This window comes from Halyomorpha halys, unplaced genomic scaffold (genome assembly GCF_000696795.3).
Source record: "Halyomorpha halys isolate HHAL.00 unplaced genomic scaffold, Hhal_1.1 Scaffold1424.1, whole genome shotgun sequence".
NCBI classification, from domain to species: Eukaryota; Metazoa; Arthropoda; class Insecta; order Hemiptera; family Pentatomidae; genus Halyomorpha; species Halyomorpha halys.
The window spans coordinates 132,938-156,036 of NW_027107214.1; the positions used below are offsets into that span (position 1 = coordinate 132,938).

Here is a 23,099-nt window from a genome sequence, read left to right on the forward strand (position 1 = left end):
TATTTTTTTCTAGTTTTCTCCTTTATTTTTAGAGATAATATATGGCGAATATTTCGCTCGTTGAATCTTACTTTTTTTTACCGAAGAATCGACGATTATACGTCTATATTATATTATATTGTCCCTTCTTGTGATCCGTGGAGATGTCAACTCAGCAATGTTACATTACTAATTATATCATGTTTACAGAAAGAAATCATCTATCAAATAAGTTCATTATTTTTTTCCCCTTAGGTTCCTAAAAGTCTAAAGGGAGAGAGAGGGCGCGAAGTCCCTACCTTGGCCTATGGTGTATAAGGTATTATATGCGTGTGTAATTAGTACTGTTGAACGTATAGTAATTTAAAAACTAAAATTTTAGAAAACTAAGTCTCCTTTAATAAAAGAGGTATGCATGATATATTTCACACATTAGATAGTTCCCAAAATACTGAGCGTGGGAATGAAAATTTTGTGATTGTCCTTAGTAAAATTTAAACCTTCTGGTATTCTCCTGATGTCGAAAATTTAATAATACATAGCAATCCATACAATATATCACAACTTTTTTAGACAAATGGACATTATTATATTATGGATAATGCCTAAACCTTAGTACGAAATAAGTCACCTTTTTTGTAATCGCTAAACGCATTAACAATCAAACTAATTGTAGCTATGAGATTCTTTTTCTTGTTTTCTAATTGATGTCCAGTAATGCATGAAAACAACACAACTTTCTTCACATTTTCCTTCAACGCAATAAAACAAATTAAAAGAATTTTTCTTCTTGACCAAGTTCATTAGAAACAATTATCCTTATAAAAAAAAAAAGTCCAGTCTACAACTTCATACATTTATTTATAGTATTTACTGGACATTTCACTTCACCTATTCTGTTTCATTTCTTCTTCTTCCTAAGTTTTCTTCATAACAACCATATCAGGTTTTGTTTTCTTCTGCCGGTTACCATCTTCACCGTCTAACGTCAGCGTCCCGGTTCCTGATGGAATTCACTCCTCACCAATACAAGATGAAGAGTGAACGGTTCCATTCTTTTTTTTTCTGATAAAGAATTTCTTATTCAACCCTGAAGAGCCTACCCTGCCACTAATAAATGACTATCATAAGACCTCTGTGTAAAGGAATTTATCCAAAAAACAGTTAAGTAACGAGTGATTTTACTGTTTTGAGAAGAAATTCTATTAGTAAAAGAGCCCAAGAGGAGAAAAAACTCAGTTACTTCACTCCAATTTTTGATTACTTAATTGAAATATATGTATAATTACTAGTCGAAATTGATGAGTCTACCAAGTATAGGTAGGGGAAATAAAAAATGGTGGCTGTTTCTGTTAAAAATAATTAAATTTTTAAAGGGGGCTCTATATCTTAAAAACTACCAATAGAAAATCTAAGAGAGCATCATTTAAAGTAGAGTAAATTTGCTAAAATGTAAGCCCTAATAGAGCTATTTACGTTCAATAGTTCTCGAGATATAACTTTTTAAAAAGCAATTTTGCATAAAAATGTTGTATGGAACGTACTTAAAAATCACCAGTGAGTGAATTTATTTTGAAAAATCCATATCTCAAAAACTATTTGTCGTACAGATGTCTATTTGCTCAAATTAAAGCTAGTTTAATCAGCTATAAAGTAGTTTGTGATATTTATTTTCGTAGGAGTAGTAGTTTTCATGAAATTTCCAAAAGTAACTTGATTTATAGTTGGTCGGACAAATTATTATTTGCCAAATTTATATTCATACGTGAATATCATAAAAACTACTATCCCTACGAAGATAAGTGTCATAAACAACTTTATAGTAAGTTAAATTTCCTTTATTTTGAGAGTTGGCAAACATATGTGCGTCTTATGGGTCTAGAGATATATTTTTTCAAAAATCCAACATTTTATACGAACAACTAGAAATTAACATTTTGTGAGTTTATTTTGTCAAATATCATAAAGTCTACTACTCCTACAAAGATAAAAGCTATAAAAGATTTTATAGTAAATTTAACTAGCTAAATTTAATTTGAGCGCTGGCAGACATCTGTACGTTCAATGGTTTCTGAAATAAAGTTTTTCATAAATTAAACCTATTGTCCGAACAATTATAAATCAATTTAGTTCTTTTTTTATCTTTTTTTAGCCCTAATGAAGCCCTGCAACGTGGGGCGAAACGTTGGCTCAACTAAAATAGTTATTACTATTTCATTATTATTGACCGCATCCGGACCATATTCCATTTATTGATGCACACGGTCTATCAGCAATCTTCCAATAAATCAATTTATTTTAGCAAATATGAAAACTACTATTCTTACGAAGGTAAAGGTCGTAAACTACTGTATAGTACAATTATTTAGCTTTAATTTGAGTGTTAAAAGACATTTGTATGTAGAATGGTTATTGAGATACAGATTCCTCAAAATAGATTCACTAACTACTGATATTTCAGTACATTTTTATGAAATGTTCCTTTTTAAAAGGCTATATCTTGAGAAGTATCGGACGTAAATAGCTCTTTTAGGGCTAATATTTCAGCAAATTTACTCTTCTTTAAAAAATGTTCTTTTAGATTTTCTAGTGTTGTTGGTAGTTTTTAAGATATAGAGCTCTGAATGAAAGATTAATGTTTTTTTAAGGTTTTGAATCAGCCGCCATTTTTTATTCCCCCTACCTATGCTTGGCAGACTCATCAGTTTTGACTAGTAATTACAAATAGTCTTCATTAAAGTTATCCAAAATTGGGGTGAGATAACTCCCTTTTTTTCTTCCTGGAACTTGTACTATATTGTCTTGTGATATTCTAGTACCATAAATGTTAAATAAAAATTTGAAAATGGGCTTAGCAAGTTTTGGAATATTACTCCAGGAGGGTCTAAATTCTTTTTTTTTTTAATAATAAACCAAAAGGAGAGCCAAACAAATTTTTCTTTTCAACTTTTTTATTTTTACAAGCGTGTATTTCTTGAACTGCAACAGATACAAAAAAAAAAAGGAACATCACTGTAGATATTTCAATGGCTTATCAATTTTTCATATAAAATGTTTTAAGCAACAGCACCTCCATTTTGGATATATAAACTAAAAACTGGAAAACATTACCTTCCTCCTACCTCCTGCCTCAGCACTAATACCCTAGAACTTTATTTATGTTCACCACCGAAGCAGTAAAAAAAAAATCTGAAGTAGAATCTGGCTGCCCCAACATTGAGCATTCATTGATTGAACTATTATGCATGTGTTGTAATATACAATTAAAATGTTTCGGCCAGCCTGGCTGTCATCATGGACAATCTGTTAAATAACAGTTTTTATTATAAACTGATTACTAACAATCTTAATAAACATTATTATTATAAACTAGCATACCCCAACTTCACAGCCCCACATCAACTGCTAAAAAAAACTCGATGCAGTCAAAATTAACCTATGAAACAAGCCAAAAGGAAATCATATTTATTTATTAATTAATTTGTCTTATTTTATTCTCAATTACTTATACTAGTCATATCCTTCTCTCCTCCCATTCAAACATAAATACTTTTAACTGTAAGTAATTTTGACACAACTATCAATCATTTATCAATAATTTAATTTAACCTACCTTAAAATCAGGTCAGACATATTATCAATTTATTACAAACAATATTTTGGACTATTTCCTTATTTCTTTTTTAATTATTCTTATTATTTATTATTAAAATCCTATCTAACTTAAACTTACAAATTTAACAACATTAATCACAAATTAATGTTACTTAAAATTAATTAATTGGTTCAAATTGTTATATATATATATATATATATTACTTTTTTTTAATATTATATTTATCAGTATTTGAATGTATGCATTTATATGATATATAACTATTTATATCATATAATATCATGAATATAACTATTTATTTCCTAGCGGATAATTGTTGAGTTTCTTTTTAATATTTTAATTGAATAGGTACTGTTTAAGTGCGAAAATTTATGTGAATATATCGTTTTTTTTTTATTTAATTTTTTTATTATTTATATTCTTTTTGTTAATGAAGAAAAAAAGAAAAATGTATTGCTTTAAGGGAGAAAAAATGAATAAGAAAAAAAGGATAAAAATATATATAAAAAGAAAATGATAAAACAAAAAAATTTCATGTATTACTATTATATACTATAAATTTACTTTAATATGCCTGTACATTATAAGAATTTTTAAAAAATTGACTAGGTATAAGTATGCTGTGTATGTAGCAACCCAATACAGTTGGCCAGCACAACTGTTTTTAATAAAGGTTTTCTCTCTCTCTCAACCTTGATAATGCAATTGATTAGTTGCATGATGTCAGTTAATGTTCTAACAGAACCTAGTACATTTTGAAGAAGATGAATAAATGTTGTATACAAATATATGTTATGTAATTATTTCCATACAATACATGTACATAATACATAATTTGTTTTTTGTGGTGCGACTTACAACAGAGATGGAAGAACAGAACCCCACTGTAACTCAAGAACTAACTGTATTAATTCTAATTTGTTTCATTTTTTATGTACATACTGAAACATGTGTATTTAGCTAAGAAATGAGGAATGAGTCATCAAAAATCTACCAGAAATAAAAATGGATTTTGTTTTCCATACTGTATTTGTATAAACATTAATCAAAAATTTTTGGTAATATATATCACACAGTTATGATTACAACTATACAACGAAAATGCAAATAGATTGCAAAAAGATTAATGTTACCAAAAACAACAATAACAAAACATAAGCATAACAAAAAAAAAACAAGCAACTTACAGAATATTACAAGAGTAATAACAATTCAGTCTTAAAATTTACAATCTAAAATAATGGATAACCAGGAATATATAAACATTTAACTCAAACTGCTGACAGGGTAACTAGGATTAGCATTCATATACTGCCTAGAATAAAGGACATAATTTTGAATTTCTTTAGAAATAACAGCAAACCAATCAGTCGGAGGGGACTGCTGAGGTTCCTCATAATCACATTCCAAAACATGGAATATTTCTGATGGATAATCAACTTCACTCTCCTCTTCTGCGGAGGATATATCAGATAGAGATTCAAAATCATCAGGATTGGAATTCAAATCGATTCCAGATATTGAGGTAACATCTCCAATTGTTTCATAATCATCGTTAGAATCAATTGTGTAAGTATAGCTGTCAAATTCATCAGACCCAGAGGAACTGATGGAACGTTTCCTTTTTGTGCATGAGTCATCAGTGATTTGTTTACTGGTATCGCTATTAGATGGTAAGTTTGAAGCAACATCAATCTTCAACGGTTCATTACCAACTTCAGGGCTAGAACCTTTACATCCCATATCACTATCATTACACTCAGGAGTGAAGTTGATTGTTGGATTAATAACAGGAGCATTCACACAATTTGATAAATTACATTCATTGGGTTTCTTAGCACCACCTGGCACAACTTCCTCAGTTATTTTGGATACACTGTCACTAACAATTTTCTCTTTATTCTCAACTACTTTCTCAAATTTATTAACTGCATTGGCTATAAACTTGCCACTTATAGAACCAGATAAAGATTTTTTTGCTGGAGAATTCCTTCCTCTGGAATTTGTCAAAATTTCTGAATAAGTAGGCACTTTTTTCGGAGTAGATTTCCTAGGAGTTGATACTTTCTGCAGAACCTCTTTTTGTTGTTTTTGTTGAACTGTTTCGACTAGATAATTTCTCAGTTCATCCTCTAATTCTTTTAAGGAAATGGGCTGAGTCATTTCACTATTAACAGCAACACTAGTAGAAACACCGTTGACCTTATCTTTTTCATAAAGATATATGCTTTCCTTATCCCTGCCTTGAAGACATTCATTTGCAGTCTGGAAATTTTTTTTCAATTTCTCTTCTAAAGTATCTTCTTCACTAGAGGAACCAATGATTCCTTGTATTTTATCCAAATCATTTATATCTTCTGTCCAAAGGTCGACTTTGCGCATCCGAGGTATGACATTCACATGCATTGACTTACCACCAATCATGCCTAACAGTTTTCTAAACTTTTCCAACTCAATACCCTCTGATATAATTGAAATACAGATACCTAGAAAAAATAAAACTCAGTAAGCATTTTTTTTTAATAATTGGTTTCACAACAGTATTACATAATAATAATAAAAATTAAATACAGGCACCAATAGTATATGTTTGATCAGAGTACGACATTGAATTTTTCAATATTTAATACGAGAATATACAACTTGTTGTCATATCACGAATAACCCTGTCATGAGTTATGTTTGTTTGTTAAAAAATTTCCATACCACTGAAACTTAGTTTATATTTATTTTGCAGTTTGCAAAATGGAACATACCTAAGTATATTTTCTTCTTACAATGCCCAATAATTTTCAGAAAGATAAAAATGTTAATAAAGAACAAATAAAAACTTGCGCAATGTATAATGTGGATACAGAAAATTTAAATGTAGGCCAGAGATGAATTGCTTCAAAGACCAAAAGTGGTCTCCGGTAAGTTTATCAGTAACAAACTAACGCTAAGTTGTGGCATTAATATAAAAATAATCAAGAATGTTCCCACCATACTGTCAAGGGAATTGCAGTAACAACTTTTGGCGAAGGAGCACATTATTTAAAATTTTCCAAATTACTGGAGGTATGGGAAGTATTTCCAAAAATTTGCCCTGTTATTAAACATTTTTGGAAAACAGACCTGTCTGAATAGTGTTTTTAGGGCATTTCTGAGTACATTAACTTCTTTGAGTAAGGTTTTACCTTACGATTTATGCTGCTTGAAGTAGGTTCTCAAATTTACCAGCTTTTCAAATTATTGGGGGGGGGGGGGGGGGGAATGTCAGCCCTCTCCCCTCCTGTTAACGACATTCCTGTTATTTACCGATAAATATTTTCATTTTTATAAACTTGTGTAAATTGGTTGTCTCAATACTAGGCAAGTACAAAGGTCTTCATGATACCTTATAGTCAATGTAGCAAATTAATATTACCATTACCAGCTTTGCAAGCACATTCAATAACATTTCTTTACAAACATTTTATTGATTTCTTACACATTTTTTGTTGTAGCAACTTCTGAATGTATTTTTTTTTTTTTTTTTTTTATGCTAAACTGCAGAAATTTCCATATTAACAAATAACAAAAAAAAAAGAAAGAAAGAGAGACCTCTCCCCTAAAATAAAATTTTTGTGAGGTTATCACTCCTATAGTTAATTGCTAATAATTAATTATTTTTGACTAAACCAAATTTATTCATGTATATTCAATCAATCATTTGATGCAGATGAAACTTAATACCACCACTGACAACATTCACTGTCAATATTATATTGATATAGATCAATAAAAAACCTTCATACAGCATCATTCGACAAGTATTTTCCCTATCTATTTTAAAATCCTACTAGACTCTGCTTTACTATATTACACTATTGCAAGCTTTGGGGATGTATATAAATTAATTGAACACATTAAAACTTTTGATATTAATTATACATTTAGTTTAAATGAAACATACCTTATTATTTTCATTCACAAATTAGATTAATGATTTATTATATCTATTTAGTTTATAGTGGTAAATGAAAATATACAGTAATAATATATAACAGAAATGTAGGTAATAATATATAATAAAAATTGGCAAATAAAAAACTGAGGTCTCTATAAACTTTACTAACCAGTTACCATAAAACTAAAATACAAAAAGCGTTTTGTCCCATTATAATATTGGTCCAATAAGGATCTATCTAGGCAATTAACTATTATTATTCATATGATTATTTAGAACATTCGGTGTACAGCTTTCAATTTAAAATAAAAAATAAACAAAATTCAAAGAGAACCTGCCTAAATTTTAATTTTTTTTTTAAACAGGTAAAAGTTTAATAGGTTGTATCTCAGCTATTAATAGTCCGAATTCAATGATTTTCTTTTTTTGTTTTGTAGGAAATTTAATCACCATTCAAAAACGGGAGAAATCATAATAGCATTAACCAGAGAACTCGGGGATTTCAGTAGCTTTAAACCTTCCCATGATGGCAGGGAACATTAGGAAATAAACAGCATGTAATAGACCGATTTACAGAATAAGAGAAAAAGGTCAGTGAGTTATACCTCACAAATGAGATTTTTATATAAAAGAAAAGCAACGGATTAGTTGTTTCATAAGAAAGTGGTTTTAATGGATTGGAATCCCAGACTAAATGAAGTCTTCAGGTGTCTATCACGATTTCCACCAAGTAAAAAAAACTAAGAAAAGTAAATTTTGAATTCATATATGTGTTTTAAACCATAGAGCTTTTTCGAACCTTGGTCATTCTATCTGTTCCATCATTATCTCTAAAAGGATGGATCAATACTTTTTTTTCATTGGGTTACCTCTCAATATAATCGAGCTCTTAAAGTATATCAACCCGAGAAGAACATGTTTTTCTACCGACTGGTAGTGTCAAAATGGCATTAATGATTTTTATCAAGCTTGTTTTAAGTTTTCTTCTTAATTGTTTCAAAATAATATCCTAAGGATCACAGTGGATGCCTCTTGGTTTGTAAGAAATAGTAGCCATCACGAACTACAAATAGAATCAATAGATGATCAAAAAACGGTAAATAAAATTCCACTCCAAGTTATCAGGAGTAACTTACAGCTTGGGAAATCCTGCAGGCTGCAGGACATTCTGTCATAATTTTTATATTTATCTATTCTACAATTGACATTACTACTATTTTATTACTTTTTCTCAACTTAACTTTTTTTTTTTCCATTAGAAGACAATTATTTATTTTATTAAATCTATAAATATCATTGTTTTTGTTATTAACTTTTCTTTTTCTTTTCTATCTTGTTAAGAATAATTTTTTTATCTATTTATTTTATTTTATTTTATAGTGTTGTTGGGGGTGTCTTTTGCACGAGACTATACCCCCCCTTAATCAATTCTTAAACAAATAAAAATCATACTGTTATATTAACCATGTAAGGCTCGCCAGGATATCTCGTATTAAATAAAATATTAAAAAAAGAAAAAGTCTTCTACTTAAAGCTCTTCAACTTTTTTATAAATAGTACAACCCCACGAAAAGGTAGAAAAAATATATGATGAACAATAAATTTTATTTGTGCATAGCTCAAAAAGTGTTAATTTCAAGAAGTTTTGAGTTGTAAATTAAAATGAACAAAAATCTACATTTATTGAACTGATTAAAAAGATTTAATTTTATATTAACTTTTTGAACAATGGCTCTCGGACTAGGACAGATAAACAAATAATTAAGCTGTGTTACATATGCTAATAAGCTATCAGCTCATAATCCATCGGCCGTGACATTTACTTTTACTATTCAATTATTCCTCTCTCTCTCGCTCTCTCTCTCACGAGCCATTTTTTAATAGTTCTAATTTCTACCATGTTCTCACTTACTCAAACCAAATATTCAAGCCTTTTATAGTAATAAGAAAATAATAATAATAATAAAGCAATAATTACCATGAGAACCATATCTGCCAGCACGTCCCATTCTATGCAAGTAAGTAGCAGCATCCCATGGAAGATCTAAGTTGATAACCAAATTAATGCAAGAAGCATCAATCCCTCTTGCAGCTAAGTCAGTGGTAACCAGAATTCTACATCCACCAGACTTAAAAGTAGTAATAGCTTCTATTCTGGTATCCATGTCCTGTTTACCAGTAAGACATATCGATGCAAAACCCTTCTTTTTTAATAAATTGTTGATGCTCTCTGCCCTAAACAATTTGTTTTAATTAAAAAAGCAATCTAGAATGGTCAATATATATCATTACAAAGTTTTAAATAAAATAATAGCAGCAACAATTGTTGTGATAACAAAGTATAATAGTGTTAAATTGATTGTAATTAAAAGTTTTAATATTAATGTGAAGAGTGGTAAAATAGGGTAATATTGACTGAAATTAGTGACCTAGGCAGAATAGCCTGCAAAAAGTCTTGAGGATGTTCGACTTTAAAAAAAAAAAAAAAAGACTGTTTTGAGACTTAAATAGGATACAATCTATTTTATTTAAATAATGTTAACCAGTCTCAAGAAAGTGAAAAGTTTATATGTAAAATTATCTTTTTAATTAAAGGAAGAAGGTCCAGGGATGGTCAAATAGTATAAAAACTATTTATTGTGAGCCAACATTTTGACCCACTGTGCTACTGTCTAGTTTGCAAACCAAAAATTCTTTGTTAGGAAGTCAGCCTATCCTAGACATGAGCAAATATTGTTATTTTAAAATGAGGATAGCTGATCGGGGGGTGCTGTCAGCAAACAAATAAAAACTTATTTATTTGTGCTACGTTTCTAACTGAATTTCAGGCCTTCATCGGTATTGCTCCAGCAGAGTTTCTGACTAGATTCACTCATGTGTTCAGCCAGAAATTCAGGATGAAACATCAGCACTGATACATATGTTTTTGTTTATTTGTTGACGGCACCCCCAACCATCTTTTCCTCATATTGGTATTTCATATTTGAATTGAATGCCCTTAACTAGAATGTCAATAATTGGAACAGAAAGAGCTTGATTGTTAATGTGGCTTCTGTTGAGATGGAAATGACAATCTACAATGAAGTTTAAACATACAATATACTATTTTTATTTTAATTAATATATATTTAATTTGATTAGTCATCAAACTAAAATGTTTTGATCAAAATAATTAATAACATTAAACTTATTAAATTGGTAAATTTAATGTTATAAAACTTTAACATTTAACACCCTAATTCAAAATATTACAAATTAGTTTAATATCTCTAAGTTACAGTCAACTGTAACTCAAATATCAGCTGATTGAGTAGATTCAAATGTATATATAGACCAGTTGGAATCAATAAAAGTCTGTCTTTGAGTAGCAACCGAGTTGGTCATTTCTATCCCTTTTCTTTGTGTATCACAAATGTTTAACTTCTATACATTTATACAATTCCTTAGCTTTTGAAATGGTAAATTGGTTCATCAAACACTTTTTCCAATGTATATCATAGCCAGGTTCACAACAGACAATAAAAACCATGAAACATGCCTCATCTTTACACAAGAGTTCATAACATAATTAGCACCCACAAATCATCTTGAATAAGTGAGCCAATTTTTTTTTTTTTTTAATTCACTCATTACATCACATTTGGTAAGTAAAACACTAAACGTTCATCTATCTCCAATGGATTTTTTAATACACGGGCAGTATCTTTCATCGGTACTTATAACCGACCAAATATACAGTGGTAAGTCAATTATTATCCGCAATATAGTAATAAAATTGTATTATAATCAAATAGGAAACTTACAAGTACATCATTTTTCGACATTGTACCCTTCCTTTTCAATGCATTTGGTCCATTGTTATACAAGCTTAATGATGCCTCAATAAAAGAAAGTTTTCAATTGAGCTACGAGCCAGGAATGTACCAATCATTCATTGCTTCATCCGAGGTAAATCGACGGCCCCTTAATGCTTCTTTGAGTGGACCAAAAAAGTGATATTCAGAAGGGGCAAGTTCAGGACTATATGGACTATGAGCCAGTACTTCAAAATTTAGTTTCTAGAGTATAACAGCAGTATGTGGACAGGCATTGTCGTGCAACAAAACACCTTTTGACAGCAGTCCAACTTTGCCAATAGTTATTCGTCTATCAAAGAGCACCGTTTCTCTTGAACGCTCATAATGTTTTCTTCATGTGTGATGGTAACAGGTCGTCCAGCTCCTTCATAATACATAACACTTGTGCGACTATTTTTGAATTTTTCAATCTATTCATAGATACTCCGTTGTGGCAAAATACTGTTCCTGTACTGTGATAAAAGCCTTCGATGAATTTCAGCCCCTGATACACCTTCCGACCACAAAAAAACGGATCACTGAACTCTTCTTTGGCACAAATAGAAAGCGGATCAGCAATGATTAACAGCATGACAGTGACAACGAAACTAACCTAGCACCTTGAAACTTGTATAGACATAACAACCAACAAAAAAAGCATGCATCATCAAGGCAAAACGACAGAGCAACCAACATAAACAAAAATATAACTAAATTTCAGATACATATAGACTTTAGTATATATATTAATATAGAAAATATTTGTTCAGTATTTTAATCAAGTGTATAAAAACATTCAATTTCGCTGAATAATTTGAGCTATAAAACTTCAAAAAATCAGTTGAGCTGTTTAATCAGTTGAATACTCAAAAAAATCAATTTATATCAACATATGAACAGGTTAAGAGACACTCCTAAATACAATACCTTCTTTTGGCTTTATCCATAGTCAAGTAATAAACCTTTCAATAGGGTGTTAAGAATTATAATGTTCAATCGCTGACAGTTCTGCTGTATTAAATATACTTATTTTAAATAAACTTTCCCTTATGCCTCTCTTAAAAGCAAAAAATAATTTGAAGTTAATAACAAAATCAAGATAATTCTGTTTGACTAGTACTATAGGGATGAAAATACTGTTCGGTTGTAAAATTTTCTTCTAACAGTAAAGGATCATAGAAAGAAAAAAAAGATAACTTAATTAATGGTGGAACATAAAGTATCAGTTCCGTAATTGAGAGTGATAAAGTCTAATGATCAAAACAGGGTACAAATAGATCAAATTGGTAATAATCAAGGCCCGGATTTGTATGCAATCTTGTATTCGGTTTGCTTGTTTTTGTTGAGGATTTAGGGAGGGATTCTCAAAGAAAGTGAAAGAGTATATTTCATAACTGATGCTGACGATGCAACTGAACTAAACAAAGGAACATTCTGTCCCATTGCCAAAAGTACTGTCATAGTGTCGCCATCTACTGTTATTTAGAAATCAAATATTAAAATATATTTTCTACAACAGTTTTTTTAAGCTGCTGATAAAAAATCTTTATGAATCAGTGAATCCAGATGCTTTTAGCCTAGGTTTATTTTTAATGATAAATGTGTATATTTGCAATATTTAAACTATTTCAGTTTAAAAAAAAGGGAAATAATAAATTAAAATGTAATAAAGTAGATAAATTTCAGGCTATAATCAAAAATTCATATTCATTTAATTAGTAATACTATATAATAAATGCTACCTACAACAATTCACTTCAAACAACAGGTATAGATTTTTTCATTTCCCGAAATTCCACTATTCATTAGTGCGTGTTTTAATCTTCTTCAAATTTGGTTTCTTGCTTCCTTTTCTAATGAGTGGTAATGTCTATTATTTTTAGAAAGTCGAAGGTAAGGGCATCTTTTAGTTTTAAGTTCAAATATTCTGTTGACACCAAAATCAAAGATAAAGCGGCTTTTACAAGTGATAGAAACATTGTTTATTGCAACTATTGCTCAAACCATATTTCAAGTGAAAAAAAATGACAGATTAACATGTCAATACAGGTGAGCTCTGTTGTTATTTTTCTTCCTATTACCCTTGTAACTTGACCAGGGATTGTTTTTAAGCAATACAAGAAATTAACTAACCGATGACAATCTCTCTAAAATTCAATCACAACTATCAGCTGTCTTATTTAATTTTTGGCAGTATAATTTATATTTTATATTTCACTAGTTTTTATTGCATATTGTTTGGCATACTCTAATGTTTCTTACTGCATAAAAATCAGGGCCTAGGTATAAATGTAGGCTTATTAGGATTCTCAATTTTCTTCTATTAATTTCTCTTCATTTTTATTTTTTCCAAAAACTATTTATTTTTATATGAAATAGACCGAATGCACTGTCATATCTTAAAAAAATTACTTTCTTGTAATTAAATGTGAAAGAGGAGTCAGATAAGTTTGAAAACTAGTCAAATATAATAGAATTAGAGAGCTTTATTGTTATAAAAGGCTCACTATTAAACACCTAAAGCTAATCTTGTAGCAGTTGGTTATTTTGTTTATGGCGAAGTTTATATTGTATAAGTATAAATGTAAAATAGTTAAATTTAAATCATAATGGGACATACCTAGTAGCATAATTCAGAAAAACACAACACTGATCAAAAGATACGGTTTCAAGGATGTTAATCAAATCTTTTTCTTTGATGGACAATCTTGCTGTAAAATCTGGATGATCACGAGAAATCAACACCATCTGCTTTAAGCCAAGAAGTACAGGGGTTGGTCCACCACTAGGTGTAACATGCTGTCCATCTCTCATGTATTTTTTTGTAAACTCCAATAACTCAGGAGGGTAGGTAGCACTTAGAGCAAGTACCTGTTTACTCTCGCCACAGTTATTAAAAATGAAACTAAAAAAAAAAAATCAAACGATTTATTTAGTAAATGCCTTTAAAAGTTAATATTATTTAAATGAAATATAATAAGACAGAATAAAATCAACTACAACAGATAAAATACATGGTTCAGACTAATATTTATTAGAGCACTTTATGTTTTATTACTAATAAAAAAACAATAGCAATATTAAACTAACTAAATGTCATTAAATAACGTACTTCAAATCATGTTGATAATCATATTCTTTTTCAAACAGCTTATCTGCTTCATCTAATACAAATAACCTAACTGCTTTGGAATCCAGAATATTAAGTTCAATCAAGTGCCTTATTCTACCTGGCGAGCCGACAGCAATATGACATCCTTTCATTACAGGTTTATCAGAATTTGTTGAACGCCCACCAACAAATGTGCCAACCTTCAAACCTAAACAGAACAATTTGTAGCAATTAACAGAAACTGATTCTATACATTCAATTCTTACAACAGTAACAAACCTTTTAAACAGCTCCCAATGCACTTGATGACGTCAGCTATTTGTAAAGCTATCTCTCTCGTAGGAGCTAAAATAATGACCTGAACTCTGTGGATGTTTAAGCTGATAGATTCCAAAGCAGTAATGGCAAATACAAGAGTTTTACCAGTACCAGATTTAGCCTGCACTATGAGATCTACAGGATGAATATTAATAAAAAATAGAACTGACATCAATAGATACAAGTAATATAATTCAATAGATTATTTCAAAATAATAAATTACCCAAGCCACATCTTGCTAAAGGAATCGCCGCAAGCTGGATTGGTGATGGTTTTTTAAAACCTGCTGAATTGAGTCCATTTAAAATGAAATTTGGTAACAACATAGTTGAAAATGTAACACCATCTTCTATCGCTATATCTTCAGTCCTTTCTTTGTTTCCTAAAGCGTGAGCTACCATATTCGTCTAATTCTTAAAATTTAACCAAATAATCAAAGAATAACAACACAGAACACCTTGTATCTGATTTCAAAACATGGCGGACCGTTACACGATTCGTTGACAATAAAGAAGCACTTTATTAAGAACTAAAAAAAAATAAATACTCATTCAATAACCATAAAAAAAAATAAATAATACATACTGTATGTAAATATTTTATTTAGTAATTCAAAAATCGTAAATTGAATTACTGGAGGCAACCTGGGGCGTTTTGAAATAACTTATAGACGGGGGGGGGGCAAAAATTAAACGTTCGGAACAATTTTGACCCGATTTTTCTACTTACTGGCGGTACGGGAATTAATCCTATAAGTTTGCCCTTTTTCTAAAGGTTTTTGGAAAACTGACTTTCCTATGTAGCGTTTTAGAGCAATTTTAGGTATATCAACCTCTTTGAATAATGTTTTAAATCAATATTATCAATTGATAATTCCCCTTTTCTTACCATGTACAGTGGAACCCCGTTATATCGACCCCTGATAAACCGACTCTTCGCATAAACCGACCCTTTTTTTCGATAGAATCCCTCTCAATAGTCCGACCTTTTGAAACATCGCTCCTCGCATAAACCGACTATTACAGAGAAGAAACACCCCTTGTATACATACGACGTTTCCTCTGTACTTTGTAACTATTTTCCTGGAAAGATGATTCACTTCTCGCTCCTTGTTTGAAAAATCGGTTCAATCTTATCTTCCACAGTGTTAACATCAAAGCGTTATACGATGTCTAAAAAAAAGTCTTGTACTATCGCGGAAAAACTTAAGGCCCTTGAAAAAATCGAAATGGGTGAGCGACTTATCAAAGCTAGACTTATCAAAGCTAGACTTATCAAGTAGCCTAGTGATTTAGGAGTTGGCGTTACTACTGTGAAGGACTGGAAAAAAAATCGGGATCAATTAATTTCATTTAGTGTTTCATAGTTGTCAGATGACCCAGCAAATAAAAAAAGACTTAGAAAACCTGCATCGGATAAATTGGTTTTGTATTCTAATTTTTATGTATTTTTAAGTCTAATTCCCCAGCGTAACAGACTCCGCTTAATCCGACCTTTTTATGGGACCGACCTCACCCCAAGTCCCAAACAGGTCGTTATAACGGGGTTCCACTGTAGTTATTTTCTAACCATATTATCTGGAACCATGTAATTATAATTAATGACCTTAAAAATAAACAAACCAAACAATAGGTACTAGTTGACAACTTACCTTCCAACAGCGGAAAATTCAAAATCTACTTATACAGAATGCTAAAGCTTACTATAGGCCCCGAACGTTATTGAAAATAATCTGTGAGAGGTGTTTGTAGGCCAATCTCATCAGTAACCCTACGACATCTCTGAAGTAACAATATATGCTAGAATTACAGGCCACCTGCATATGCCATAAGTTTTTTTAAGACAAGTGCTTGAGAAACTTCATCAAATAGGTAACTCATCTGGATGTTCGAGCAACGGTCAAATTGTTGGAATTTAAATACGTTTGACCATTAATCAAGAAATATGTGCGAGACTGGGTCAAAGGTTGTGTTTCGTTGCTAGACACAACTAAACACTTTTAATTTTTCTGAACCTGGGTACTAATTCTGCAATATTCATTTAATTTAATCTTACAATCTGAACGATCACTTTTAGTTTGACTGATTAAGAAAGATGAAATATGCAGAAAATTTTGAAATACGATCATTCAAAACTTTCCCATAATCCATCTGTCTTAATCTTAAAAGTTGAACGTTAATTTTTGATTTTACCGTCAATCCGATTGACCCTGTAAAACAGATTGAATGAGGAGAAAATAGTAAGATGAAATACCCAGAAAATTCTCAAATCTGATCATTCAAAAGTTTCCTATAATTCATCTGTCTGAACCTTACAATCTGAACGTTAATTTTTCATGTACTGTCAACTCGATTGACCGTGTAGGAAGAATGGAATACGAAGAAAATTCTGAAATCAGATCATTAAAAACTATTCCACAATACATCTGTCTTAACCTTACAATCTGAGCGATCATTTTTGCATTTACTGTCTATCCGACTATTGCTGTCCGTACTATTTTTCATTTCATGGTGGTTCCACGAAATGAAAGACTTGACCTCCCACCGTGGTTAGAATAGGTTAGTCACCTCTGGATAACCTTCCCTATATGTCAGAAATGACCCAGAAGGGGGCATACGAAAAACAAAATCTGTAAAGGCGATTACAAAATAATTTTTTTTTTTTTTTTTCAGATGTGCTACAATTCAAGCAAAGCAGCGATATCATAAAAATCATAATATTTTCTTTTATTTAATACTATTTAGATGATTTCCCTCAGAATCAAAGAAATTTTGTCCGCAGAATCGAATTTACGACGCTCACTTTATTTTTTAGCCTCTGTAAACTGGTTGAACTAATGGTGATAGTGCATCTACATGAATATTTGGCTCATGATATTCATGTAGATGCACTGCGTATGGAGGAAAAAACTTATTACTAAGTTGAAAGGTATGGGTATAGGTGGCAATCTCCTCTCATGAATTCGATCTTTCCTGGAACAAAGATTTATTAAGGTCCGCTATGGTAGCTCAGTGTCCAGTTATCGGCAAACCAAACAAGGTGTACCACAGGGCTCAGTCCTAAGTCCTTATTTATTCAACATAATGATTAATGATCTAGTTGAGAGGATAATGATTAATCACCCTGGGGTCCAAGCACTTCTTTTTGCGGATGACCTGGCTATCTGGGGAACAAGTTCTAGTATGGATGGTCTGGAAGAAACTCTAAATAAAGTCATGAACACTCTACACGACTGGGTGAAAGAAAATGGAATGACAGTTAATCCACGAAAAACTGTGTCTCAAGAGTTTAGCCTTAGTACAAAAAAACATGAGGTTCATTTATACTTTAAAGGTGAAGAACTAACCAGAACTGATAAAGCAAGCTATTTAGGGATCACGCTGGACTCTAAGCTGACCTGGCTAAAACAAATCCATAAAGCAACTCAGAAAGGACAATCAAAATTGAAGCTGATGAAAAGGCTAACAGGGACTAAAAGGGGAGCGTCCCAAGACGTACTCAGTACGGCCTACAAATCTTACGTGCCTAATCTAGAGTATGGAACTGAACTTTTAATATCCTCCCCCAAAGCAGCGTTAGAAAAGTTAGACAAAGTTCAAAATCAAGCCTTACGCATAATCACTGGCGGTGCGAAATCGACTTACAGATATGGAACTCCAAGCAGGTCTTGAACCATTACAGAATAGGAGGGAGAAAACTGCTCTGTGTCTTTGTGAAAAGCTTATGCTACGAGAGTAACACTGGTTGGATTATCGTATAGCGAATGAACAACTGAGGTCCCGTCGCATTTTTCTTTCAAAAGCTGAGGAAATGCTTCACCAGATAGACCTACCAACTGATGAAAGACAGAATATAAGCATCTCCTACATGCCAAAGCATAATGCCACTGATGTCTATGGGCGACTCAAACTAGCATGTGGCCGTATCAAGGAAGATTGCCCTGAAATCGAGCTTAGAACTGCTGCACTAAAAACAATTTATGAGCTACACCCCATAGAGCAATGGCTACACATTTATACCGATGGGTCTGCGTCCGGTATTAACAAGGGAGCTTGAGCAGGTGTATACTCAATCAACTTCCAATTGTCATTACCCGTTGGAGCTGGATGTGATAATTATGATGAAGAAATGCAGGCTATCTGCTTCGCGTTGGAAGCCACTATTGAATGCAATGACAACACGGTAATTTTCAGCGACTCCCAAGCCGCATTTTATACAAAATTAACAACACCAGGTGCCGCAAGTCACCCACGGAAGAAAAGTGCAGAAACATGGCTGCTATCATGAAGAAAAGAGGACGGGCTATAGCTCTGCAGTGGATACCATGTTGGCATCTATGTTGGCATAGATGTTAATGAGCAAGCTGGCAAGTTGGCTAAACTCGGTTGTGCAGAGAACCAGCCTATTCTACCACTTTCCTACAGGACAGTGAAATCACTTATAAGCTCTTATTGTAAGGATAGAACAAGTGGTAGACACAAAGTTCAAGCGGAAGGAAAGAAGTGGGAGAGTCTGCTGCATAAGGATAACCGAATTCTCGGCAATCTTAGCAGAGCTGAGAGAGTGGCTTGGTTTCGGCTAGTAACAGGACATGATCTGCTACAAAAACACATCTATCGAATTGGCATCGTAGATTCCCCGAAATGTCCTCTATGCAACATGGGAGACATGGATGGAGACCATCTTTTAACGTGTATTGGTCTAGAAGATGTTGAGCAGGATGCGGACCAACTAAGAGGAAGAGTAAAATTGTATTGGGCTGCGAGAGGGAAAATGGCGTAATAGCCCACTTCCTGTGGTGTAGGGAAAAAAACAAAAAAAAAATTTACTTTTCAGACATTGAGGAAAAACATTTATTATGTGATTGTCTACATTAGTGAAGCTTGGGTGAGAACTTCATCTTGGAATCACATTATATTCATAATAAGTACCAGTCAATATTTTGTAAGATCTGGAAATTCTGCCCAAATTTAGGTGTACAATATTTTCTTGAAAAAAGAGGTCCAAAAGGGCTAGTATATTTTAAATGTGTTTTGTCCAAGATAAGTTTAGTGAGGCATTGTATTTTTGTTTCTTAATCGAATGAGACTACTTCCATGGCCATAGAGTAAATACTTTAAAAGTCATGGCCGATTTTAGGTAGACACAATGAACACAAACAGAATCACAATATTTTGCTGAACGATGTTATTTAAATACTTCTTTTCGTTCAATTCCCAGTGCTGTTAGACGTGGAGTAGCCTCAGTCCATCTTCTCTGTCTAGAAACATTCTTCGGAGATGATCCTATGAGCAACTGCCGTCCTTTCCGAGACCGTCTTTGTAATTGCCAACTGAGCCCTTTTTGCGATTGATCGAAGCCTTCTGCTATATGATACCTCACATTAACAGTTGGAGTCAGACCATCTAACACAACCACCTCGAGGATAGCAATGCCTTGGTAGTAGGAATCCCTAGTATCTACATGTCATATTCATTAAAAGTTGTGGTTTCCAAGTTAACGTTAGTGAAGGTTGAAGACATGATAATAAATCATAAAATTAAGACAGTTCTAGAGAAAAGTAGATTTTGATTACAACAGCAAACTAAGAACACCAGATTTGTTTTTATTTGTGAAGTGATCCTTTTGGAAGGAAAATGTAAGAAACGCAATAGTAGCCTTGGGAACAACCAAAACCTAGGAAAGAATCAATCTCTTGCCACCTACTACTGCAACATCTCCCCATGTTGCAGTAGTAACATCTCCCTTCACCGCAGTTGCAGATATACATACACTAAACTGCCCTGGAAACAGAAAAAAAAGAAGAGAAAAGGAGAGGTACGAATATTCCAAATAAAAAATTAAGGTGTGAAGAAAACATTTTAAAAAAACATATCTGTTTATTTTTACTCGAAGACGAAGTTCTTATCAAAGTTTCATTAATGTAGAAATTTTGTTGTTTATTTGGGTCTATACATCGTATACCAATTAGTTGTATACATGGGAAAAAAAAGAATTATATTAAAATATATAATATTCAAAAGATTCTCCAGAGGTAGTCTACAAAAAGGGAGACTGTTAAGGTATAGTATCTCCCACGTACATCCGTATCCAGTCCAATATTGGAGTGACATAGGTATACACGCTGACCGTTCCTTCTATACCACATCCGAGTTGGGTTTTTTTCGTGGACAATAGGTTGCACCTACTACTTGGGTAATCATAGGATGCTACTCCCACCAGTCGACCGTCCCATATTAGAGGGCCTCCTGGAAGCAGACAATCATTAAAAAACAGGAGCTAGTGGAAGACTTCTCTAAATGGGACTTATAAAATAAAATACTATGAAAATGTTTTATTATAATCACACTTTTATATGGTTATACTGGAACATATCCCCCAGCTTTAATTATTTCCTTGTTGTATTCCTGGTGTAACGACAGCCAGTTGCACTTGCACATCTCAGAAACTGAGCCTTCAGAACGACAGCCCTCCAAACGACGTTATAGTGACGATCAATTATACTACTTATTTAGTACAAGGTAGTTAATTCAATGGCTTAGTAATTATAATTTTTTCTCTAGAATCATTCGAGAATATGCCTAAATATACATTATTGACACTTTGTGTACACACTAATAATTTTGAAGATAGGTGTATGGACTATTTGGCTAAGAATGAACGCCAAGTTGGAAATCTTTACGTGACTTAAACGCTTAATTTATCAAATTACAATAATAGGTGTCAATAATGGGTGCCTCAACTTAATAGCCAATACATTTTTTCTGTTTTAATAACTTAAATCATTTGTTCTATATTATATAATTTATCATGATTTGTACTTTTCTTTTTCTTTACGACTTTTATTTTGGTTCTTTATAGCCCTGAGGAAGGATTGCAATCTAGACCACATCGTTGGCATTAGCCATTAAGAATTAAACAGTTTTTTTTTTAAACTACATACACTCCCTAACAACCATATACAATAATAATAATTGAAATTAAAGCTTTTTACATTTTCTATCAACTGAACATAGCTTATTATAAAAATTCAATGAAATTTTCATCTTCATTGTATGTTAACAACTGTCGAACAATACTTTCGGAAAAGTGGAACAAATCGTTCAATATTTCTTATTTGTTTATATTTCATTCGTTCCACTTCTAAATGTATTATTAATATTCAAAACTGGACTTATATTCTACAAATCAAAAGACATAGATGTTACCAGAATCTCCTGGGCATATCGTTTTCAAGTCATATCGAGATATAAAACAAATTGAGGCGTGAATCTTGCCCTTTTTTGTGGCACAAGGGCATGCACCAGGACCCCAAAAAGCTAGAGTTTCCATGAAGTAGAGCTTGTCGGGTTCTGGAATCTCCGGCGTTTGACCGAACCCAACTGCGGTGCAAATTCTCCCAAAACCTTCTTCCCAATCAGAATCATCCAGCTCGAGTACTTTAACCGTTTCGTTATTGATGTCCAAACTCTTATCCAGTTTGATGAGCCCGAAGTCATATATCAGGTTGATGCCAAGCAAGTTCCATGGGTTCACAAAACCAGGATAGGTGTAATATTTCTCGGCATTCCTTACCTGTTTGTTAAAAAATAAAATAAATTATAATAATAACATATTTATAAATCTAAATGTGGTATTTATGTCTTATCTGTGACCACACTGTTAAATAAATGTTTAAGTAATACATACGAATAAAAAAAAAGAGCAAGTTTATTGATTTATTTACCTGAGTGAGAGCATTGATTATTTTTAATAAGCAAAGTGGGGAACCTTAAAACGATTATTTCCGTTCAATTTAAAAATTTTCAGGATTCCAATACTTTCCTTACTGTGTAAATTAAGGTAAAAGATTACTTGAACATAAATTAGGAAAAGTACAAATATCCTTGAAGAAAATTGAATGTTCTACAACTTTCTTCCTTACAAATCTATCGTAAAATAGAGGAGAAAAATTTGGAAGCGCAGGTTTGACCAAAAACATGAGGCACTATAAAGTTTCCATTTCATACGGAGATGGTAACAAAATTTTGTAAGCAATTTAATAGGTTTAATTTTTTAAGCTTAACGTACCAAAACCATAATTTGAGGCGTTTGGTTTCAAAACCGGTTACATCCATTTTCAAAAATTTTTCAGGACTGATCAAAAAAGATTAAATTTAAAAAATTAATCAATTTAGCAATTTTTTTTTTTATTTTTTTCGTCGTTTTGCAAACAATTAACTTCAAACAAAATTTTTTGACGTCTTTTCATCACCTGTTTTTTTTTAAATCTCATCCAACATAAAAACATATGTTGGATGTACCTGACT

At 31.9% G+C, this 23,099-nt stretch overlaps 2 protein-coding genes across 2 annotated transcripts in view; both read right to left on the reverse strand.

Moving 5' to 3' along the window:
• Positions 1 to 4,595: 4,595 nt before the first annotated feature.
• Positions 4,596 to 15,304, reverse strand: LOC106689662 (probable ATP-dependent RNA helicase DDX20). The gene is made up of 6 exons (XM_014434766.3): positions 15,014 to 15,304; positions 14,751 to 14,924; positions 14,472 to 14,679; positions 13,980 to 14,264; positions 9,502 to 9,758; positions 4,596 to 6,081 (listed from the first exon to the last, which is right to left on the reverse strand). The coding sequence occupies exons 1-6, from the start codon at positions 15,189 to 15,191 to the stop codon at positions 4,862 to 4,864; spliced, it is 2,322 nt and encodes a 773-aa protein (XP_014290252.1). The 5' UTR covers positions 15,192 to 15,304; the 3' UTR covers positions 4,596 to 4,861.
• Positions 15,305 to 20,666: 5,362 nt separating this feature from the next.
• Positions 20,667 to 23,099, reverse strand: part of LOC106689659 (trypsin 3A1) — a 6,812-nt gene continuing 4,379 nt past the window's right edge. Inside the window, exons 2-3 of the mRNA XM_014434764.3 lie at positions 21,999 to 22,365; positions 20,667 to 21,038 (exon numbers count right to left, since the gene is read on the reverse strand). Of these exons, the coding sequence (XP_014290250.1) occupies positions 20,848 to 21,038; positions 21,999 to 22,365 (558 nt within the window). The 3' untranslated portion in view covers positions 20,667 to 20,847. The remainder of the gene's footprint in view (positions 21,039 to 21,998; positions 22,366 to 23,099) is intronic.

Excerpts from the sequence above, each read along its gene's own strand:
- LOC106689662 (XM_014434766.3), bottom strand. The coding sequence starts at position 15,191 with ATGGTAGCTCACGCTTTAGGAAACAAAGAAAGGACTGAAGATATAGCG. Across the intron at positions 14,680-14,750 it reads CATTGGGAGCTGTTTAAAAG|GTTTGAAGGTTGGCACATTT; the intron begins GTTTGTTACTGT and ends TGTTCTGTTTAG. Across the intron at positions 9,759-13,979 it reads TTTCTGAATTATGCTACTAG|GGCAGAGAGCATCAACAATT; the intron begins GTATGTCCCATT and ends CAAATTGTTTAG.